General features: G+C 27.3%; 2 protein-coding genes across 2 annotated transcripts; both read left to right on the forward strand.

Annotated features, from left to right (window-relative positions):
• Positions 1 to 12504: 12504 nt before the first annotated feature.
• Positions 12505 to 15683, forward strand: LOC115033186. Its single transcript, XM_029485321.1, has 2 exons — positions 12505 to 12966; positions 15308 to 15683. Exon 2 carries the CDS (start codon positions 15318 to 15320, stop codon positions 15681 to 15683), a length of 366 nt encoding a protein of 121 aa, XP_029341181.1. The 5' UTR covers positions 12505 to 12966; positions 15308 to 15317.
• Positions 15684 to 17664: 1981 nt separating this feature from the next.
• LOC100572315 (activating transcription factor 7-interacting protein 2-like) lies at positions 17665 to 18489 on the forward strand. The gene has a single exon (XM_029485322.1). The coding sequence runs from the start codon at positions 17665 to 17667 to the stop codon at positions 18487 to 18489; it is 825 nt and encodes a 274-aa protein (XP_029341182.1).
• The last annotated feature ends 3497 nt before the right edge of the window (positions 18490 to 21986 follow it).

Raw genomic sequence — 21986 nt, forward strand, 5'->3', positions numbered from 1 at the left:
TAATATCATAAGAATTATATTGATTACCTACCTATTGATTTGTAAAATAAACGCGTCTTATACATATTATTACAAATAATAAATGTGAGGGGGAGGGAGTGGCCAAGCGGATTACTGCGTCGGTTCGAATTTCGAACAACCAAATCAAAAACTATATACTGTATAATACTATACAATATTGTATATATTATGTAAAAAATAATGATGATGATAATATTATAATATTATAGTCTCATAATTTCAAAAGTTTAGGTTAGTCATAGTTTAGTTTCAAATTGAGATATAATAAATTACTTCAAGGAAGAATTACCTATAGGCAATATATTAGAGCAGTAAATGATATAATATACTATACATATTATTACTATGTACATTTCTATGCTACTTTTATAAAATCTTTATTTATTTATAACTAAGCATAAAAAAATACATAACATAATTATTTATTAATCATAACATATTCGTCTGAAAACGATTTATTCCAGAACTTGTATTTAGTATTGTTTTGTTTTAATTATAAGTCATAGTATGATAAAAAATTACACAAGTACCCAACATCCATCCAACTACCCATCTGGGTACCCACCCACCCACCAAATTTTGTGTGTGTTGCTCAAGCAACACATCCACCATAGGATAGCCGTCACTGGTGATAACTGATAAGAGACAAAAGTAAGTAAATAGAAACAATATAGAATAATATTGTAGACATTGATTATGTAAATATACCTAATAACACCAAATGATCCGAAATAATGGCCCGGAAATAGATGGAGGTATGTTTAAGTATCTTTCGTTTATCAAAAATCCAACTTGATTTTTATCATCACTCAACAGTTTTTTTACAAATTGCACTCTGTCATTATCACCACGTATTCTATTCAAGTCCTGCATTAATTCGTGTAAATGTCTGCGCATTCATTTCTCTGTAATACATAACATATCAAAACATTTTTTTATTTAATTTAGTTTTTCAATTGTTTTTTATTCTACATTGTTTTTTTGTATTGAAATACAAATTATGAAAAAAACCTTGATTGAATAAAACAAATCGAAAAAGAAATTTAAAAAAAAATTATTAAAAATCTAAATTAAACAAAAAAAATCTGTATTAATTAAAAAATGTAAATAAAATAAAAAAACTATATTTGATAAAAAACTATATAATAAAAAATATTCTATCAAGATTTGTTTAATTTTTTCAATTCAATCAAGATTTTTTTATTGAATATTGATTTTTTCATAATTTGTATTTCAATAAAAAAAGACAACTAGAATAAAAAACTATTGTAAAAACACCAAATTAAATTTTAAAAAAGCTGTATTTACCTAATAAAAATAAATAACTGTCAGATTTGTCTGGTTGTTGCACCAAACGACGCATTTTTTTTTTCTTGATAATGTGCAATCTATAACTGAATTTGACCAAAATATGGACATGTATCGTTGCTGCCGCGAGGTCTTCAATTAATGAAGACCTGGGGCAACAACCAGACATATCATTCTTTCAAAATTGTTCAACAGAAAAAAAAATTTAGAATTTTTTGAAAAATGGTAGATTTTAGTTTTAGGTTACATACAATATATTATGCACTTAAATAATGCTTAAATCTTAATAATAAGTTAAGGAAGCAATAAAAACTTGTTTGGACACATCTTGTTGTTGCACCCTAACTAAATACTTCATCTACCTTTATAATATTAAAAAAGGTGGGCAAGTGGATGTCGATCTGCTGTATAGTTGGTTATAAGTGGGTCACTGTATAATGGAAGGTATTAAATTTGAATTCAATGATATAATATCATTGTATAAGAAAAACGATTCTGAACGGAGACGGTATGTCAGTCTATAGGTATAAGACATATTGTATACCTACTTAACTATGGTATTAAAAAAAAATTGACCTATAATAGGTACCTATAATAAATTCCATATTAATCATATCACAATATTCATTAGGTATTTAATATAACGCGTTATACATCAACAACAAACCGTGATACTATCATAGACATATAATAGTATACTTTAGAAGTTTCAAGTACCCACGAATAATATTATACAATCATTACAATCACAACAAAATAACTAAAATAGTTATTCTAGATTTTTTAATATGTAATATCGTCCAAATTCGAACTTTAAATGACTATAAAAATAAACTGTGCTTATGTATTTCTTAGATATTTTGGTAACAGGATTAACTAATAATGCGGAATTTTGTTTTAAATTTTGAATCCTTAGATATAAAAGTTGAACATTTTATAAATTTTCAACTACAAATTAATAAATTATTCAATTTTAAATTTGATAAATGTTGTCCAAACTCGATCTTTAACCGCAACTTTAAAAAAATTGTGCCAATGTATTTTTAATATTTTTCAACAGCTATTGTACTCGTAATAATATATCAGGAGCCTTGCATTAAATTTTTACACTTTTTGGCCCAACAGATTAAACTTTATTGATATTTATAGAAAAAAAAAAATTAAAATATGAAATTGTCCGTAAACAGCTGAAAACAAGTCAAAATATTTTGAAAATTTTATCAAGAATAAGAATTGATAAAACAAACATTCAGCGAAATTTTCAAATATCTGCAGTCATTCGTTTTTTTAATTACAACAAAATAAGAAAATCGTTACATGATAAATCGAGTGAATATCAAATGCTGTAAAATATGAATTTCAAACGCACATAAAAATTTAATTTACTTGCTTGTAGACATTTTTTTTTTTTGAAAAAGGTAGACAAACTTATGAGAAATCTTGTATTACATTTTAAAATCTTAGTTCTAAAAAGAAAAATTTTTACGAATTCTTAACTCAAAATAATTTGCTAATTTTCGTGATTTTTACATATTTTGTCAATTTTTGAACTTTAATTGCTAATAAAAAAAAACTTTGACTAAGGATTTTTTATATTTTTCAAATGTCATTGTAACAATATATTAGGAGTCTTGTATTAAATTTTCAAGTATTTTTACTCAGGAAATTAAGTTTTATTGACATTCATAGAAAAAAAACTAATTAAATTGGAAACTAAAAATATCCTTTCACAGCTCAAAACAAATCAAAATATTTTGAAAATTGTATCATGTATAGAAAATGGAAATATAAACAACCAGTGAAAATGTCTTGTATCTACGGTCATTTGTTTTAAAGTTACACCAAAAACCAAAATCAATTTTCTGGAAAACAGATTTTGCGTAAAAATTCCCGTTTTTCCTTAATTTTTCTTTTGTTTTTCATGGCACTTTTGAAAACTACTGGAAAAATTTTATTTTAATCTTAATTATAATTCTAGCCCCCCAGAAAACAGTTCAACCCTCTTACCAGCCCCCCCTCATTGAAAAATATGTACGGTATAATTAAGTCATAAAACATTATTTTTAAAAGAGCTATACTCTATTCGGAACGAGATCGTACCTCGGCGGTGACTAGTTTTCGTCGGGCATTGGTCAGACATAATTGGTAAGACGCTTCCCCCACCTAGAAAGCTCGAGGGGCTAGCGCTGCGGAACGAAGCCACGCCCATGTGCAGAAGTTGGCCTCCCAGGTACGATCTCATTCCGAATAGAGTATACATCAAAGAATTTATGAAATATACTTTTTAAAAAATTTTAATTTATGGAAATACTTTCGTACTTTTGAATATTTGTTATTTAAGTTATTGCCGTTATAAAAACTGATATAATAACAAATATTATTCCTTCTGATATTGGTGAAATTGTATACGTTTTTGTTTAGTTTTTTAATAATATAAGATTTTCAATCATTAACTGCATGGTGCATAAACAGATATTGCGTAAAATATCAATATTTAGCTTATTTAATATATTTGTCACTACTTAAAAAATTAAGGAATAAATTGAATTTATTATTTGTCTAATAAGGAAAAAATGTACTACAATTTCAATAAAATATGTTTTGAAATTTGTAAAATAAGAAAAAAATCTTTTACTTATTTATTATTACTGGATGAAAATAAACAAACAAAGGTATCCCAAGTCATTGCACTAAAGATGATTCAAACAAATTCATCTGTTCATTACTAAACACATTTACTTCAGTTTATATTTATGAATTTAGGTAAGTAAAAGAAACATAATTATTCATTCACAAAGATATGTCGTATGCAATATATCTTTATGTATTATAAAGAAATTATAATTTTTGAACATCATTATTTTTTATGAAAATAGTTGTTGATTGTTGAAGGTCTGTGATTAAACATTTTCTTACATAATGTACATAAAAAATATTTGACATTATTCTTAAAACATTTTTAATTATTCAAAAGTTTGTACATATTATCAATTTAGATTTTTAGAGCATAAACAACATTTCTAAATAATACGACACTACACAGCAGTCAACTAGCATGCCTTTGCTTATGATTATTGCATGGTATCAATGTAAAGTTTTTTGAGGCTCTAGGAAAATTTATTCCATATTTAGTTTGGGTTACCAGACGGTAAAATATTTTACCAGAACGTTTACTGTAAAAAATAGACACTAGTACACACTGCTGCGGTAGTACTTACTATGTACAATACATTAGGCACGTATTCTAGAATTTTGAGGTTCATACCATCTCTTGTTTTTTTTTATGACAGCAATGTAAGATTAATTTGAATATTTTTCTCATAACTAATAAGCCCTTATCTTTGGTAAATAATGTGATTCATAATAAAAGTCTTAATATTTGTATCTAATTTTCTTATTAGTAATTTTGAAGAAACTGTACATCAAAATAATAATAAACTAAATAAACTAATATAATATTATACATAAATAGGCATTCAATTAGTAAGTATTCTATATTCTATAAAATAATAAATAATAAATCAAATACAAATAGGTACAAAAATTTATAAAAATGTTATATACATTTATATTTCAATATAAATTGATTTTTTATGTATGCAGCTCATTTTGTTTTTAACTCTTTAAAATACTTAATGGTAATTTATTTTATACTCAGTTTAAAGTATCCATAAAACGTTTAAGTACTTATATTGTCAATAATTTATTCGTTAATAAATTCCTGGTTTCTGAATGTAATTCAAATAATAACATATAACTCCATATTGTGTTATATCCGCTATAAAGTGCAATAAAATAGATGGATTTTTTTCTCTTGAAGAAAGTGACGATAAACCAGTGGTTGATTTGGGGGGGGGGGACGCAGGAGGACGGAGTCCCCCTTCTTTTTAAATTTTTTTCAGCATACCCCTTCTATTTAATTGAAACGGAACGCTGGGAACCCAACATAAGCTAGTGAATTTGTAAATCGTGATTTCCTGATGCCAAATTTACTTAATAGGTACACAATATTTTATATTGTTATTATAGCCTGTTAGTTGAATTAATATTATAAATTATAACAAAATAACTATAATCGTTATTTTTATTTTTATTTGTTTCTATTGTGATGACTGATAAACAAAGCGTTAGAAATTAAAATCCCATTTTTAGCGGTTTTTTTGTAATTTGTCGTTGGTTTTTAAAGTACTATTGAGAAAATCGAAAAATGACCCCCCTAAAAAAAGTGTTTTTCTTTCTATATGTATTTTTCGAATAAATTTGATATTGTTTTGGTGTGATAAGTTGATGGGTGGAGAGGTAGGTGTGGAGGGCTTTGCTCTCCACGGAAATGTGACGATTAATTTTGTGTGGAACGCTCGTTTATCCAACATCAGCAGAGTCTCCCTTCTTTTTTATTTCCAAATCAACCACTGCGATAAACTAATAACAAATGTTTAAGTTACAGGTCATAGTACTTATCTCAAATTAATATATTATAAACAATGAAATGAAACTATTATAAATTGTAAGTACTTTTGAATATTACCATTGGGCATTGAGTATAGAGTATTATCTATCTACACTCAATGATATTACTTAGAACAATGAACACATTCATACAAAAATATTTATAATTTTTTATGTATAGTTATGTTCATTGTTCAAACACTTCAATCTTATAAATAAGTATTTAAATAATTAAATATAATGTACCAATATAATTAATATATTTTGATCGGGCCCCTAAAATTGTTTGGCCCCGGGCTTGATTTTTAGGCATTTTTAACATTTGTTTTTTAAAGTAATTTATTTATATTTTTACATATATTTTTTTTTGTTTTGGTACTATATAGGGCATTTTTTCAAATTTTAGATTAATGGGTTTTTGTTGCGATTAAGTTTATTGCCAATGAAAACTAATTTGAATAATTTGAATTTTGAGTATATTTTTCATATTTTTATTTTTAATAATTTCCCATATTTAACGATTACTGTAAAATATGAAACTTAAAATTGATATGTTTCCTATTGTGTATTAATTTCACAATTCATATTTTAAATTACTCTGACACCCACTATTTACACCTATATCTCTAATAATAATGTTTATTTATTAATTAATTTTTTTTTCACTTAACTAAGATAGTTTTTGGTAATTTTTTTAAGTTGATTTTTTGTAGTTTTTAGGACTTTTTTGTGTGATGTAGGTCATCAACATCCTATCTCTAATAATATATTTAGGTTATACAATAGTAAGTTATACAACTATACTTTTAGGGTAGCCACAAACACACAAATGTTACCTATATACTCCTATCTAACTAAATGTATTTACATAATTTCTCAAAAATTAATCTATACTTATAGGCATAGGCGCCAGGTTTTAAAAATATTATAGGGGCTCACTATTTTATGAACACTTTTACTGAGGTTTTACATAAATATTTTCGTTTTATTTAAATTTTTCGTTAAACAATTAACTATTAAAATTTAGTTATTTGTTGTTTTGTATGTTATAAAATTATAATAGTATTATCATAAAAAATCATAAGACAAAAATTAAAAAATGCCAATTTATTTTGAAAGCTACACATTTTATAAAGAAAATGTATTTTTCCGCACTTTGGAAATGTTGATGAATTGGTTTGCGACAGTTTCTACATTTATTTCTTCATCACGGTGAAATTAAGAATGAAAATATCATTCAACCATGTTTGACTCATTGTACTCCTGATGTATTACTTAATTCTGCGAAGGGCAGAAAATGATCTTTCTGAAGTACACGATGACACTGGTATAACTAACATTATGCATAATATTTTGTTAAACTCTGGTAACATTTGACGAAGTGCATCATCGTTTTTATTAACTTCAAGACTTTCTTAATTTATTTGTTATGACTTATGACTTATTTTATAATATAAGAACCGTGAGGGAGGCTGAGCTCCGCTATACCAAGGTCATGGGGGGCTGTAGCCCCCGAGCCCCCCGGCACACGGCGCCCATGCTTATAGGTAATAATATGTGCATAAGCACATGTAATATACATATATATAAATCCAACCTTCCAGGAATTTCATATGCTGTATTGTTTGACCGTTTGCGTTCTAAGTATACAGTTAATAACATTTGTATTAGTTAATTATTACCATTGTTATTTTTTAGGAAAATTAAGAAAATGTTTCTACCTGAATCATATGCCAAATATCCAGTATAGGCAAGGAATTCTTCAACACTGATTCTTTCTTGCTGTAATCTTTCTGTGGCTGACGATAGCTTTCGGTCAAGCTGCATATATTGTCTACGCCTTGGTCTCAGTATATGCCAATCTTGTTGAACATGGTATTTTTTTTTATAATGTTCGTCCAGTTTTAGTTATGTTTCTGAAAATTTAATTGGATCATTATAGTAGGTAACATAATATAATGGTAAATCTAAACATGATTAAACATATTATTCTATACAATTGACATTATTAGAAAGTTGAATGAGATAATGTAAAAATGATAAATTGTTAATACGTTATACATTTATGTGTGAAAATCTTAATGCGATTCACAGAATACATCTACTTACCAAGTTTCAACAGTATACTTCTAATAGTTTTGGAAAAAAGTGGCTATGACATACATGCGGACAGACAGACATGACGAATCTATAAGGGTTCCATATTTTGGTACGGAACCCTAAAAAAGGTGGGGAAGTGGTTGTCGCTCTGCTGTACAGTAGGTTACAAGTTAGTCACTGTAATGGATATAAAATCATTGTGTACGAAAAACGATTCTGAGTGAAGACTGTCTTTCAGCCTATGATATTACTAAGTTAATATAGTTTATAACAGTATTGTGATTAAGAGGACGTTATAGCAACATTTGTAGTCTCTGTCTTACAAATGTGTAACATAACAAATTTTACGCTCAGCAGAACACGTTTAGCTTTGTTAGTTTCAAAATTGGTGTGAATTGACCTCTTATAAAAACACATCATTGTAAATTCAAGACATTTATTGCTCCGCTCGGAATCTAAAATGTATATCAGGCTTACATTTTGTTTATTATTTTCCTAAATATAAGTGAAACGAAAAATTTAACTTTTTTATGGGTGTGGACAGTTAAAAATTTAAAACAAGGAAGTCAGGGATTAACTTAAAAATGATGGCAACCAATTAATGAATATGGAGAAGCTACTTTGAAAATGTATGGCTATATTTCTCATTTTTTTTATATAATTTACATGCTTACATTCAAATTACAACTATTGACCTTAAATTTATTCAATCATGCAGTATTTTTAAGAATTTTAAAAATTAGTGTTGATGAATTATTTAACTATATTTATCTATATTAATCTAAATAATGATATAAACATTTTAACTTACTGATAAAATGCTAAATACCGGGATGATTTCCACCCATGTAGGAGTTTAAAAGTCTATGGAAGACTTCTTGATCATTATTTGTTCTTCTAGGACTATTGAACACAGTAAAGTTAACAAAACCAACATCTATAAAATTATTTCTAAACACAAAACACACTTAAGTTGGTAATATGTATTGTAATTTCTTATTATAAGGTATTCATTATAACACATTTAAGAATCAAATAATGTTGAAATTATAGTTTATACTGAGTTGTCTTACTCACGCTCAATACACAGTGTTTCAAAGTAGCTTACATAACGTCTAGCAACATCTTGATTTGGAGACTGACTGGCTTTTCTTTCTACTATTTCCCAATCTTCTGGTACCATATTGGGTGGCAACAATGGTATGGCTTTTAACATACTGAGCATTGCGTGTAAGAAAGTGTCATCTCTATATACTTGTCTCTGTATACCAAATTCTTTTGCATTTTTCTCTAATACCTATTTATTTAAACATTAGATAGTAAATCATGAATTATAAATTGCATAATATATTTTAAAGTTATTGTTTTTGATTTGGTTCTAGTATTAACTACAGAATATTCAATGCATAGCTAACAAGCCCAAGTACTTATAATAGTCTTTGATATAATAACTACAAGAATAAAATTGTCCTGCCAAACTATTAAAATTGAAATTTTAAAGATGTTTTTACATCATCATTTATAATGTCATAAATATTTCAATGATAACCACATTCTGGTAAATCAAATAAAAAATACTATATAACAATTAATAATTATTAATTACAAGTTATAACATGGGAGGATTACTTTATAAAACATAAAAAGTTCTAGTTGAGTAAGGTGATATATAAAACCATTGTATCATTCCCCTATAAATATAATGTATATGCCATTAGAACTGAAATGATTAATAGGTAGTCAACGAAACTTTACTTGCATCATATGGAACCGACATTTCTGCAAATTAACAGTATTGAATACATGTCCGAGAGCATTTGCCAATGCTGTTTTGTAGTCAGTGACAATGTTTGTTGCTCTGATCTCATACATTTCACTTATAAACTCAGAAACTGATTGATATGCTGCTTCAGTCTTTCTCTGCATCAATATATATGTCACTGTTAATGCCTGTAATATATATACATATGCTAACATATTATACCTACCGTAACTGTTTTAAATTTAAATTATTTCTAGCAGTTACCTGGTCCATGTACATTGCCATTACTATCAACAACTGATCATTTGTTGGTAGTGCCAATCTGCTTTTAAATGTATCATCAATATGAAGCTCTTGAGCAGATGTCAACAAACTAATATTGGTCAGGACAAATATTATAGTTAAATATAATAAGTAATATACATTTTTTTAAATATTTAATTACTTTTCCAGTGCAGATGAAATAAATACTACTGTTTCACCGCCATTAATATATCCTGTATACATAATTTGACCATTTTATGTTTGGAACATGTAGATAAAATGTTCATCATTGAAACAGCCAGAATATTAAGTCATTGTTGTAGGTATCTTAAGTTGGGCATATTTTCTAGCACATTCGATACTCTTTTAAAAAGTTGTATATTTTTTTCTAAAAAAGAGAAATAATGCTTTAATCTTTTTACACTGTTAAATAAATTATTAAATTTTAAATACTTTGACATCTCCTCATCAAAAATATTTCTATGTGAAGTGATTTCTTTTGCACATCGCAAGAAAATATTTTGTTTCAGAGATATTCTGAGCAAAAAGCTTTGATCACTTGGGTGATTATGCCCTTTTTTTCACATACAACATGTTTTCAACCATAAGACCTCAAAAAAATAACTTGTTTTTAATCTTTTAAGTACTGAAACATTTTTGTTACTATTTATGAAATGTAATAAGAAGAAGTCAGCGTACTGTTTGTTTTCTTTGTTTTGTCTGACCCACGTGCAACATAGACATAACACATTCACGCAAAATATTATTTTTTTTAAAATAATTATTAGAGAATAATATTTTCAAAGGTATAAAATTATATAGTTTTGTCTAAATATTGTCTCAAAACAATTTAATATCAATTTAAATGTACAAACATTTTTTTTTTTTTTAAAGTCAAACAACAATACTTAGGAAAAAGTAGATTCTACTCTGCTGTACAGTAGGTTACAAATGTAGGTTAAAATTACATTGTCTAATTTTACACTAATTATGTATTTACTCACTTGGAATTTATCGAGGAGTCACTAATAACTGTTCTTAATGACCTCTTTATTGATTTTCAGTTACTGTAAACATAAACCATTACATTTGGTACTCTTTATGTCATGCCTGTCATTTAGTTGTGTTAGAATGTGCATTAAAAAAATGCATTCACACAAAATAATAATGTACCACTACAGCTTGTGACAAAGTGATGTAATTTAAGTAATACATTTGAATTATTAAATTTTAAGTCTTTCTAACTAAGTTAACTTTTTTAACCTTAACACACCTTGATTCTGATACTTTGCAACACGTTCTTTAATAGCTGGAGAATTTCTGTATCTATTATATTATATCCTTTTGGATTCTTTTGACAGTATTTTTCAGCATCGGCTAAAATAATGATAATATTAACGCAATCAATAAAGTTATATTATAAACATACTGCAATAATATAGTGGAAGTTTTAAATAATGTAGAATCTAATTAATCCCATATATTCTAAATCCCATTTAACATATTGAATAAGCACCATCATCAATAATCTAACCTTGATAATGCAAATCGAAAAACGCCCAAACGATTCACAAGTGTACCTGGCCTGGTATGAATATTTAATATAATTTGATCAATATTATTAAATTAAAACTACTACCTATCGTGTATAACACACAACATTTTAGTAATTTACATAAATAACTGTTAGATTGCAGAATGCGGACTGGTCACAATATTAAGTTAATTTGATTGTCAATTTATAAAATTGAGCACTGCAGTACATTTTGTGACAAAGTTATGTCATTTAAGTAATACCACTGATTCAAATCATTTAATTCTAAGTCTGCTTAGCTAGGAAAACTTTTTTAATATTTACAAACCTTGAATCTGATACTCTGCGTAACGCACTTCAGTAACTGGATGCATTTTTCTGTGCCTTTTTTAATGTTTTAGTTTATTGTTTATTATTTTAGCGATAATGTCCAGCTTCATTATCATTTACTTTTATAAAATTCAATTTTCCCACGGATAAATACACCAATCTTCAAGGTTTTTGAATTAAAATTGTGAAAACACGTAAATTATAAATAATGAATGTTCATTAGGCTAAGAATTGAACAGAAATATATTAAAAATAAATATCTAGTTTAAATAAAGGGCTAAGATATAATATTATGCTAATATTTTAAGATATTATTTATTATCTTGGTTCGTGGTTGAGATCATTTATTGCCTGTATATTAAGCGTGTTTTCGCTCTTAACCAAATGTAACCTGGTTTTGGTTATACTTTTAGTAATAACTTTTGGTTTAGGTAACTGATAATTTGTAACCATCAAAATGAAATGGTTATATCGCTTGGTTATTGATAATCTACAAAATAATATGATAAAATTAATAAATAAATAAAATAGAATGAACCACAAATGCATCGTTTTTGCCAGTCTTTGACCAATAACCCAAATCATGTAACCACATCTGATTAAAAGTATAATATAGTTTGTTTTGAATCACGGTCCGTGTTTATAACCGTATGTAATTCTTATCACATATTCTATGTGATTCGTGATTAATGTATATTTTGCTATACCCAAATGGTTGGGCAGTCCGCTTAATAAAGTTGTTATAATATGTATAATTGTGATTGTTTTTTTTTTGTACAACCGAATTTCAGACATAGCTGTGAATCACATTTCAAAATTGTCAAAACCAAGTATATTTACTGTCCAATCCACTAATGACCACTATAGAAAAGATTTACTGCCCGCCGGACCACAGAGTAGTAGAGATAGCAGATACACCTAAACTCCTTGGTCAAAACTAGCGACCTCTTTGCTCCGTGACCGGCGGTGTTGACTGTTGACATTTATGTTTTCTGTGGTTTATATATACGCACTATCCAGAATGGTCATTTCCACTTTAATTCACGGGCAGCGATGATAAATATTGATGATTTTTATCACACTGTGGCGGTCGAAATCAACTGTGAGCACCTGTTTGTATTGCTTTTTCTGCGGTACATCTCAATCGATCAGTGGTTTTCATCATCGTCATAGTCCGAGACAATCATTGGACATTGAGGTAGGTAATTAAGAGAATTGTTTCTTTTGAATATGTTCCTGCAATGAGTTCAACAATGATTTTCACTTAAACTTTAAAGGTGTAAAATACCTACTGGCTTCTACAGTATAAATTGAAATTAATTAGGTAAAAGACTTGAGAAAACCACACAACTCACAATATTACTGTATTTAATGTCTTAATATTTAAAATTTACCTGTATGGGATTCTGTCAGTTTTACTAATCCTAAAGTCTGGAGCTTAATAAAATCATCAACGAAATATTGCATATTTTTGCCTTAAAAAGCTATATTTAGTCTAGTTACACCATCGAGTTTGAGTAAAATGAGTTTAAACCAAACTTCATAGCTATTTCGTCTTGTATGATTAGCAACTCTGCATGTACATGTTTCCTAGGAGGTAAAAATGTAAAATATATGATTATTGATTACCTATATATTGTGCCAGCATAATTAAAAAAATGTCAATATTCATACTTGTGAGTAGGAGTTTATTGTACATTTTTTCTCTTGAAGTCCATTTAAAACACGATCCAGTTTCCAATATTTTACCACCGGTTAATTTTTGTAGTTACCACTAACCGACAACCTTTAACTATTAATTTGTCACATAACTAATCTAATGAGTTTGTGGTATAGGAGCCTACTATAATCAATCGCAAACATAGATATATTATGCTAAAAAATTATTTTCTACTTGCGAAATTCTTAAATCTAATAGTAGTAAGTACTAAGTAGTACCTAATTAAAGATTTTTATGTGGAGTGCAAACTTGAAAGAATTTAAATATAAAATCCAACATAACATACCTATTATGTATTATGTGTTATGAAATAGTTAATTATAAAATTAATGTAAAACGTATGAATGTATGATGTGAGTAGGTTCCTAGTAGCTAAACTCAGTTGTAAAAAAAAATTTTGTATATAGTATATTATAGCTAAGATACCTAGGTCCTAAACACTTAGTACCTACAAAATTTTATTTTGTATTACATTTATTATAATTTAGTAGTAATTCTGAAGGTACTTACTTTTATTTTGCATTCGCAATTTTTGCACACCGATTCTTTTAGACTTTTATTGAATATAAAATAAGAATGAATTGTCGACACACTTGGACGACCTATGTTTCAATTTGATATTATTACAATTTATACTCTATACTTTATAGTTTTATACCTTATAAAAATAATTATTTTTATTTTTAACAATAAACATTTAAACGGTAACGGAAACTGGAGAACCATTCAGTAGACAGAAGTCAGTCGTTGTGTCGCACAGAGCATAGAGTAAAAAGTAAACATTATGCGTAGCTATTTTTAGTGGTATGAATTATTATTAATGACGCCGACGACGATGTCAATAACGCAGCTGTGCTATTTTCAATAATATATTAATATCACATTATTTTTTTTGGTACTATAATAATTATTTGTAAAAATAGTATTAGTTTATTTCAATAATGGATAGATCGAGTATCTTGCTCAGATGTATAATTACAAATAACAATAAGTGTATATTTATGTTCGCACTATCAAATATCTATTGGATTTTTAAACCGAAAAAACCGTAAAATCCTCTACATCAATATATAGGTTTCGATTTCGGTTTTGGTTTCTAAAAAATTTTTTTTTTTTCCGGTTTCGGTCCAAAACCGTTCAATTTCGGTTTGGTTCCAGTCCCTGGTTTAAATATGTTTATTGTTTTACTATGCAATGATTAATTAAATCCTTTAGCTTACTATTAGGTATTTTACCGCATCATGATTTACTGGTTCTATAATCTGGTCCAAAAGAGAAGACATGAGATTTATATAAGAAAACCTGGTTTGCCCTTGACCGCCTGGTGTGTTCTCTTTTGGTACCAGGTATATATACCTAGCTAATACTTATATCACATATATACACCTATTATAAATTGTTTTCCGTTTGAAATATAGTTTCCATTATATTGTGATATGGCCAACTTACATTTAACTCTATGGAAATTACTAATTAGTAATAACTATTATTACTGATATAATATATACTATTTAAATGTCAATTTTTCGGTGACCAATAAAATCAATTCAGTGTGCCGTGGCAGTGGAGTAAAAGCAGTTTACATAATATTTATGAGAACTAAATCCTTAAATCTCTTACAAATATTTTTACTTAAATTGTATACTGCTAACTGGTCTACTGGCTTTGTTACATTTTATCACAGGAATACAAAATAGATACATATCTTCTTTAACATTAACTTTGTCTTATTAATTATCAAGTAGCATAATACCTACTTATTTGTTTTATAAATTTGTATTTTTATTGGCTAATTTATTATTATATTTTTAATTTTTAGTAAAATCAAAATGAATAATCAAGAGTTAGATCAAGACAACAACAAAAATAAAGAACCTCAGATAAGTATTGAACTAGATGATAGTGTAATTAAAGCTCCACTATCAACCTTTAATAATACTATGGAATGTTTAACCACTGAACGTATCTTGAAAAAACAGAATAACGAGAAGAATATTATTGGCCTACATGATTTGGAACAAATAGAGTGTTTTAAAAAAAAATATGAATTATTTGGGACTCAATTCAAAGCATTAGAATCTATTGAAACAAAATTGGAGAGAAATTTAAAAAGAAATAAGTTTGCACAACCAAAGAGGTGTCATCTTTTTTCGTGTAGACAACAAAGTAAACTATCTACGATAGTGAAAATGTAAGATATGTATAAAAAATAATATATATTTTAAGTAATTTATATTTAAATAATTCGTTGGTTTTTAACCAAATTCAATTTGGAGCTAGGAATGTATTAATTTTATAAAGATGTACATGTTTTTTTTTCTATTTGTCATCACCCATTACTATTTGGTTTAGTAATGATACATCAATTTTAAACTTAGGCCATGGTTTATGGTAGCAAACTGGAGCTAGTTGTTACTTAGGTATGTCAACAATTTCAAGTTAATTAAAAACAATTTTTTTCTTATGCAAAACCAGAAATGAAAATATCAATTTTATTTATTTTTTGAAACTTAACCTTAGATTCATGAATTTTTCATTAAAAGTTTAAATAAGTTTTATATACATGATTAAATAGTTGACTCTTTTTGAGCTTTTTTCAATTTTTTTTTTTAGTTTTTTTCTATTAATGACAATAAAATTTTTCACTGTTTCAAAAAGCCATATATTATAATAAGAATTACCTTATAATTTTTTCATCATTTACCAATTAAAAAGTACTGTAACTACATAGTTATAAATTACAATACATTTTAAGCCTAAACTTAAAATGTTGATGAAATTTTTCTAATTTCCAAAACTCTCAAATTATTTTGTAGTTAAAAATTATAACATTTTAAACATTCATACCTAAGGCTAGAAAATTTAATTTATGGTTCCTCATAACTTGTTATTATAGGAATTTAAAAAAAAAAGTTCCGTGCATTACTTAAATAATATATTTAAGCCATAATGTAATATTTACTTTTTGATCTATTTATAGGCATAAGAAATTTTCAATTTTTAAGTTATTTTTAAATTATTGTCGATGAGCTAATTTTTGCTTAACTAAAAGTTTGAAAATTAATACGATGTTCCTCACGAGTTGACGTTGTAGCTGTTTAAAAAAATGAAAGATAGGTAAAGCCACAATTCTTTTTTTCTTATATGTACTTATTTTAAATAAATACATGATTTTTCATAAGTAGTTCATACCATACCATTTTTCAAATAAGAGTGCAGTGCTTCATTATCAGAGGTGGCCAGCAACACTCATCTACCACAAAATGAGTAATTGCTGCTGAAACTACCAGGATATGCGCAAGTTTCGACCATTTTTTGTCCGCTGTCTGGTGTATTCTTATTTGAAAAAGAGTATAACCAAAAAATCTAAAAATAATACATAAATTCAGTTTTTTTTTTTTTATCCGCATTTTATTTAAGAGTACTAAATTTGTACCCAGTGGGTTTGAATTAGTTGGACCCAGTACTTTTGAACCCTACAAATTTGAATAAAATTAGATTCTTAAACAAGGAATCACAAATAAAGTTATATGGAGTAAGTGCCCTCCATGGAAAGCTTCTTAAATCCGTTTTTTTTTTTAAGCCATTAAATCGTTCTTTATTTTACTTATTATTCTATATTATAATAGTAAATTGTATTATGAAAAATATAAAAATAAGGGTTTTTTGTTGTAGTTTAAAAATTGTATTTGTTGGTATTTGGAATCTTTTAACATTAATATTTTGCTCTCACAATGAATTTTTAAATGCATGGTTTTCGCTAGTAATTAATTCAACCTATTGTATTAGTATTCGTAATATAAATTACTTTAATATTATATATTTGATGAAATATATATGCGGACAGACTGTGAAGGATTTTTATCAGAATATTATTGAATTCTTATATAACACATGCATTACAATGACTAATTTGATGAGGTATTATTGACCTCACTGTATGTACGGTTCCTTACTTTCTCTTTTTACAATTTTAACTAACTTGAATTTAATTAAATTATTAAATTATTTTTCCAATATTTTTATTGGTAAAAATGAATTTAAAAGTAACTTCACTTGTTAATTAGTTTTATCATGCATAAACAAATTGTTTAATGTATCCATAAATCAATTCAATATATAATTTTATTATAGTTACTAAATAGTATTTTACTTTTTTAACTATTTTTTAGAACCATGAATGCAGTTGAGAATTCTAAGAAAAAATATCAAACATTTACAATATCAAATACTGGAGATGATAATATTATTGATATGATTGGTTTAGGTAATGATACCCAAAACTTGGAGGTTGAATGTAAGCTAGCTCCGAAATCGAAAACAAATGTTTCTATACCTGATCTTAAAACTAATGATAATAATAAAGTACTGCCTATTAATACTGAAGCCGCCAAAACTTTAAGTAATGAAGAATTTTTATCCACAACTATACATAAACGGAAACATGGGCCAAAATCAAAGACAAAGGTTCCTCTTAATGCTGAAAATGAGGAAACTCCTGAAAAAATAATGCGTTTAAATGAGTGTAAAGTTATTAATAACAAAGAATCAAATACAATAAATTTGTTATATAGTAAATCAGTTAAGAAATTAAAACTTCCTAAGAAGTATAATCATAATTTAAAGACTTCAAATTTAGAGTATCCACCACCTTATCCCATAACACCACCGTTTAATAATAAACCTTCATGGAAAAACGTGCCACCAATACCTAAAATGACAATCGAGGTTTTAGAAAATAAAGTGATTATAACTTGCAACATGAATTTGACTTCGCAGATGGCAAAGATAAAAATGTATGAACTATTTGTTTGCCAAGAGACAGATGCACCTCCAAACATCTCTATGTGGAAAAAAATGGCCAATCTGAAAGCATGTAAGTTGCCTATGATTTGTGAATTAGAAAAGTTTGATTTAGGATATATTTATGATTTTGCTCTAAGAGCGGTGGATATCCACAACAGACGTGGACCTTTTGCTGTTCGAAAGACTAAGATTTAGAATTTAGAGTAGAAGAATTTCATTTTAACTTTTTATTATAACTAAAATATTATTAGCCAATGGGTTAAATATTGTAAAATATTAATTTAAAACAGTTTATAACAGTTTAAAACAGATTATACACAATTTCATTATAATAAATTGCATTTCGAATTACTGTACTAAAATTGTCTACTATTTTATTTCAAAAACAACATACAGAGCTGTACGTAGGGCTGTACTTATATATTTTTTTAATTGTAAGCTATTACAACTTTTTGAATTTGATTGTAAACATTTGTATATTGATATCTTTGGTTCAAATACATTGTATATTGTATAATGAATACAAGATCTGATATTACATATTTTAGGTACTTTATATTTACGTAATACCATTTTTTAAGACTATTGTCATTAATATAAGCATTTTAATAAGTGAAAAATACTCTGAATTTTGAATTTAATACAAAAACATTTTCAGGGAAATTATCCACAAAATAATTTACAGTAAAAAATGGGGTTCTTCTTTAAAAAATAGAAATTTTTATCACCACAGAATCCTAACCTTAGTACAACAATTTTAAGAATTTTTGAAAATATGGTTTTTAAGAATATTTAAAAATTTAAAAAATCAGTTCTCGAACAACTGCATTATTGAAGAAAAAAAGGCGAGCATGCTTAGTAAATCGTCACACGCAGAGTGCTAACCAAATTCAGGGAATAGATAATCTAGATAAATCTAAAAATTTAAAATTGTTCTAAATATAATATACATTATCAGAACTTAATTTAAGTAAACTCCCCGCCACGTGGGTTGCCAAAAACAAAATATTTATTGACATGAAAACGAAATTGACTGAAATAGTGAAATACAATAAAATTAAAAACAAAATAAATCAACTTAACCTACTTCATTAAATGAAAAATTAATTATTTAATTTCACGTTAATTAAAAAAGAAATTTATTAAGTTAATAAAAAGCCAAAAATAACTACTTAAGTTAAAAAGTTAAAATTAAATTAACTTTTGTAAAACTTTAACTTTTAAGATCATTAATTCCCAGCCTTGATAATGATTTTATAAAATATTGGTTTTACCTACAACATTTAAGTTACTATTCACATTCAATTATTCAGGTTTTATAAATAAATGTTTGTATAAGAAAAACGATTCTGAGCTGAGACGGTTAGTCGGTCTGGATTTTTTATATTGTTTTTATTTATTATAACCTGTAAGTTTAATTAATATTATAATATTATTATTTTTATTTGTTGTTATGGTGATAAACAAAGCGTTAGAAATTAAAATCCCATTTTTAGTGGTTTTTCGTAATTTGTCGGTAGTTTTTCTTGTGACATTAAAATTTTGTGAATATGTGCGATAAAGAATTTAGGACAAATTCAAAAACAACTTTGGGGGGCTGGTGAAATGTACGCTGCCCCCCCCCCCTAAGTGTAATTAATCGACTTTTCTGAATTTTTTTACCAAAAATTAGTGCGCGATTAGTGTGAATAATGGGTGTCGCTCAACTTCTGAGAATAGTCGTACAAATGTACATGAATGGCGCACTAATGATTGGCAGGGAAAAAATTTTTAATTTATTATTTTTCCATGAAAGGGACTGGCGAAATGTGAAAATTTTGAAAAATGAATAAACGATTTTTCCGAGTATAACGGGTGTCGCACAAATTCTTAAAATAGTCGCACAAATTGACATTAGTCGCGCACTAATTTTTAGTGAAAAAAATCCAGAAAAATCGATTAGTAGGGGGGGGGGCAGCGAACACAAAGTTTTTTTAAATTTTTCCTAAATTATTTATCGCACAAATTCATACAAATTCCACACTAATTAATGGTGAAGAAAAACGTACGATTTTGTAACTTGGGGGGGGGGGCGGTGAAATGTACGTGAAAAATGACCTCTTTAAAGTACCATCTTGATCCAATTTGCTAAAGTATAAGGTACTATACGATATAATCGAAGCACACCTTCCGGGTAGAAATGTTGTATACAGGATATGAAAAAACAATAAAAAATAATATAATAAACAACATTGTATCTAAAATATATGTACTTAACGTCTTAGAAAATATGTACAATTGTAATAATAATTATTGATAGAATCATTGAAATAATAATGAATAATTGTGTGGTTTATGAGGCAAAATGGTTTTTCAAATTGTAAAAGTGAAAGTAAATTAAGTTGTTATTGGCCGGTTGAAGTCCTTTGTCTTAAGACAGACCAGTAGTATATATATGCCAATCCTGGCGCAGTGCCCCTTTTTAACAATAAAAGTTCAGAAAAAACCCAATGTTCATAAAAGTTCAGAAAATTGAAATGCAATAATAATTAAAATATTTTTTGCAAAATCCCCCCAAAATATTTTTCTAAAAATCCAATTGCAATAATAATTGAAATATTTTTTCACAAATCTAATTGCAAAAATCCCCCAAAATATTTTTTCTCAAAACTTATGTCATTAATAATTAAAATATTTTTTCACAAAACTTATGAAATTAATTAATTAAAATATTTTTCACATAATACTTATGTTATAAAGACACATTCCTAGTACATGAAATCAAGTCGAAAATACAAATGCTAACAGGGAGGGCGTTTCGCCCTCTCTACTCCAAACGAAAAATACAGCATTTCAATGGAAATATTCCATTGAAAACAAACACATTTCCTTAAAGTCGACAACTAGGGACTTGTCAGTGTACACTCAGATGAGGAAATACAAATGATACTAGGGAGGGCGAATCGCCCTCTCTACTCGAAACGAAAAATACAGCATTTAAACATTAATGTTTATTTACATCAGGATTTATACAGAATTGTAGGAACACTTTGGATTTATACAGATTATAGTCTGATGTTTACGAGATGAGGAAACTCAAGTCAAAAATACAAATGATACTAGGGAGGGCGAATCGCCCTCTCTACTCGAAACGAAAAATACAGCATTTAAACATTAATGTTTATTTACATCAGGATTTATACAGAATTGTAGGAACACTTTGGATTTATACAGATTATAGTCTGATGTTTACGAGATGAGGAAACTCAAGTCAAAAATACAAATGATACTAGGGAGGGCGTTTCGCCCTCTCTACTCCAAACGAAAAATACAGCATTTCAATGGAAATATTCCATTGAAAACAAACACATTTCCTTAAAGTCGACAACTAGGGACTTGTCAGAGTATACTCAGATGAGGAAACTCAAGTCGAAAATACAAACGATAACAGGGGGGGGGGGGCCCTGTCGTTTCGCCCTCTCTGGCTTAAACGAAAAAAACAGCATTTCATTCAGGTTTATATTCTCTTGTCTTAATCCTTCAAGAATATTTTTCTAATCTTTTGGGTTTTGATTTATAATTAGAGTATTGAGATGGTTTGCAAAGTCATTTCTACATATATTTGTTTTATAATGTCCCCAAGCTAATGTGTCAATACCATTTTCTAAAATAATCTTTTATCATCATAAACACTCAAAGCTTTTTGTTTGTTT

The sequence above is a fragment of the Acyrthosiphon pisum genome, chromosome X, assembly GCF_005508785.2.
Source record: "Acyrthosiphon pisum isolate AL4f chromosome X, pea_aphid_22Mar2018_4r6ur, whole genome shotgun sequence".
In the NCBI taxonomy this organism is placed as follows: Eukaryota; Metazoa; Arthropoda; class Insecta; order Hemiptera; family Aphididae; genus Acyrthosiphon; species Acyrthosiphon pisum.

What these genes read in the sequence shown, in the direction of transcription:
- LOC115033186 (XM_029485321.1), top strand. Translation starts at nt 15,318, where the DNA reads ATGAATAATCAAGAGTTAGATCAAGACAACAACAAAAATAAAGAACCT.
- LOC100572315 (XM_029485322.1), top strand. Translation starts at nt 17,665, where the DNA reads ATGAATGCAGTTGAGAATTCTAAGAAAAAATATCAAACATTTACAATA.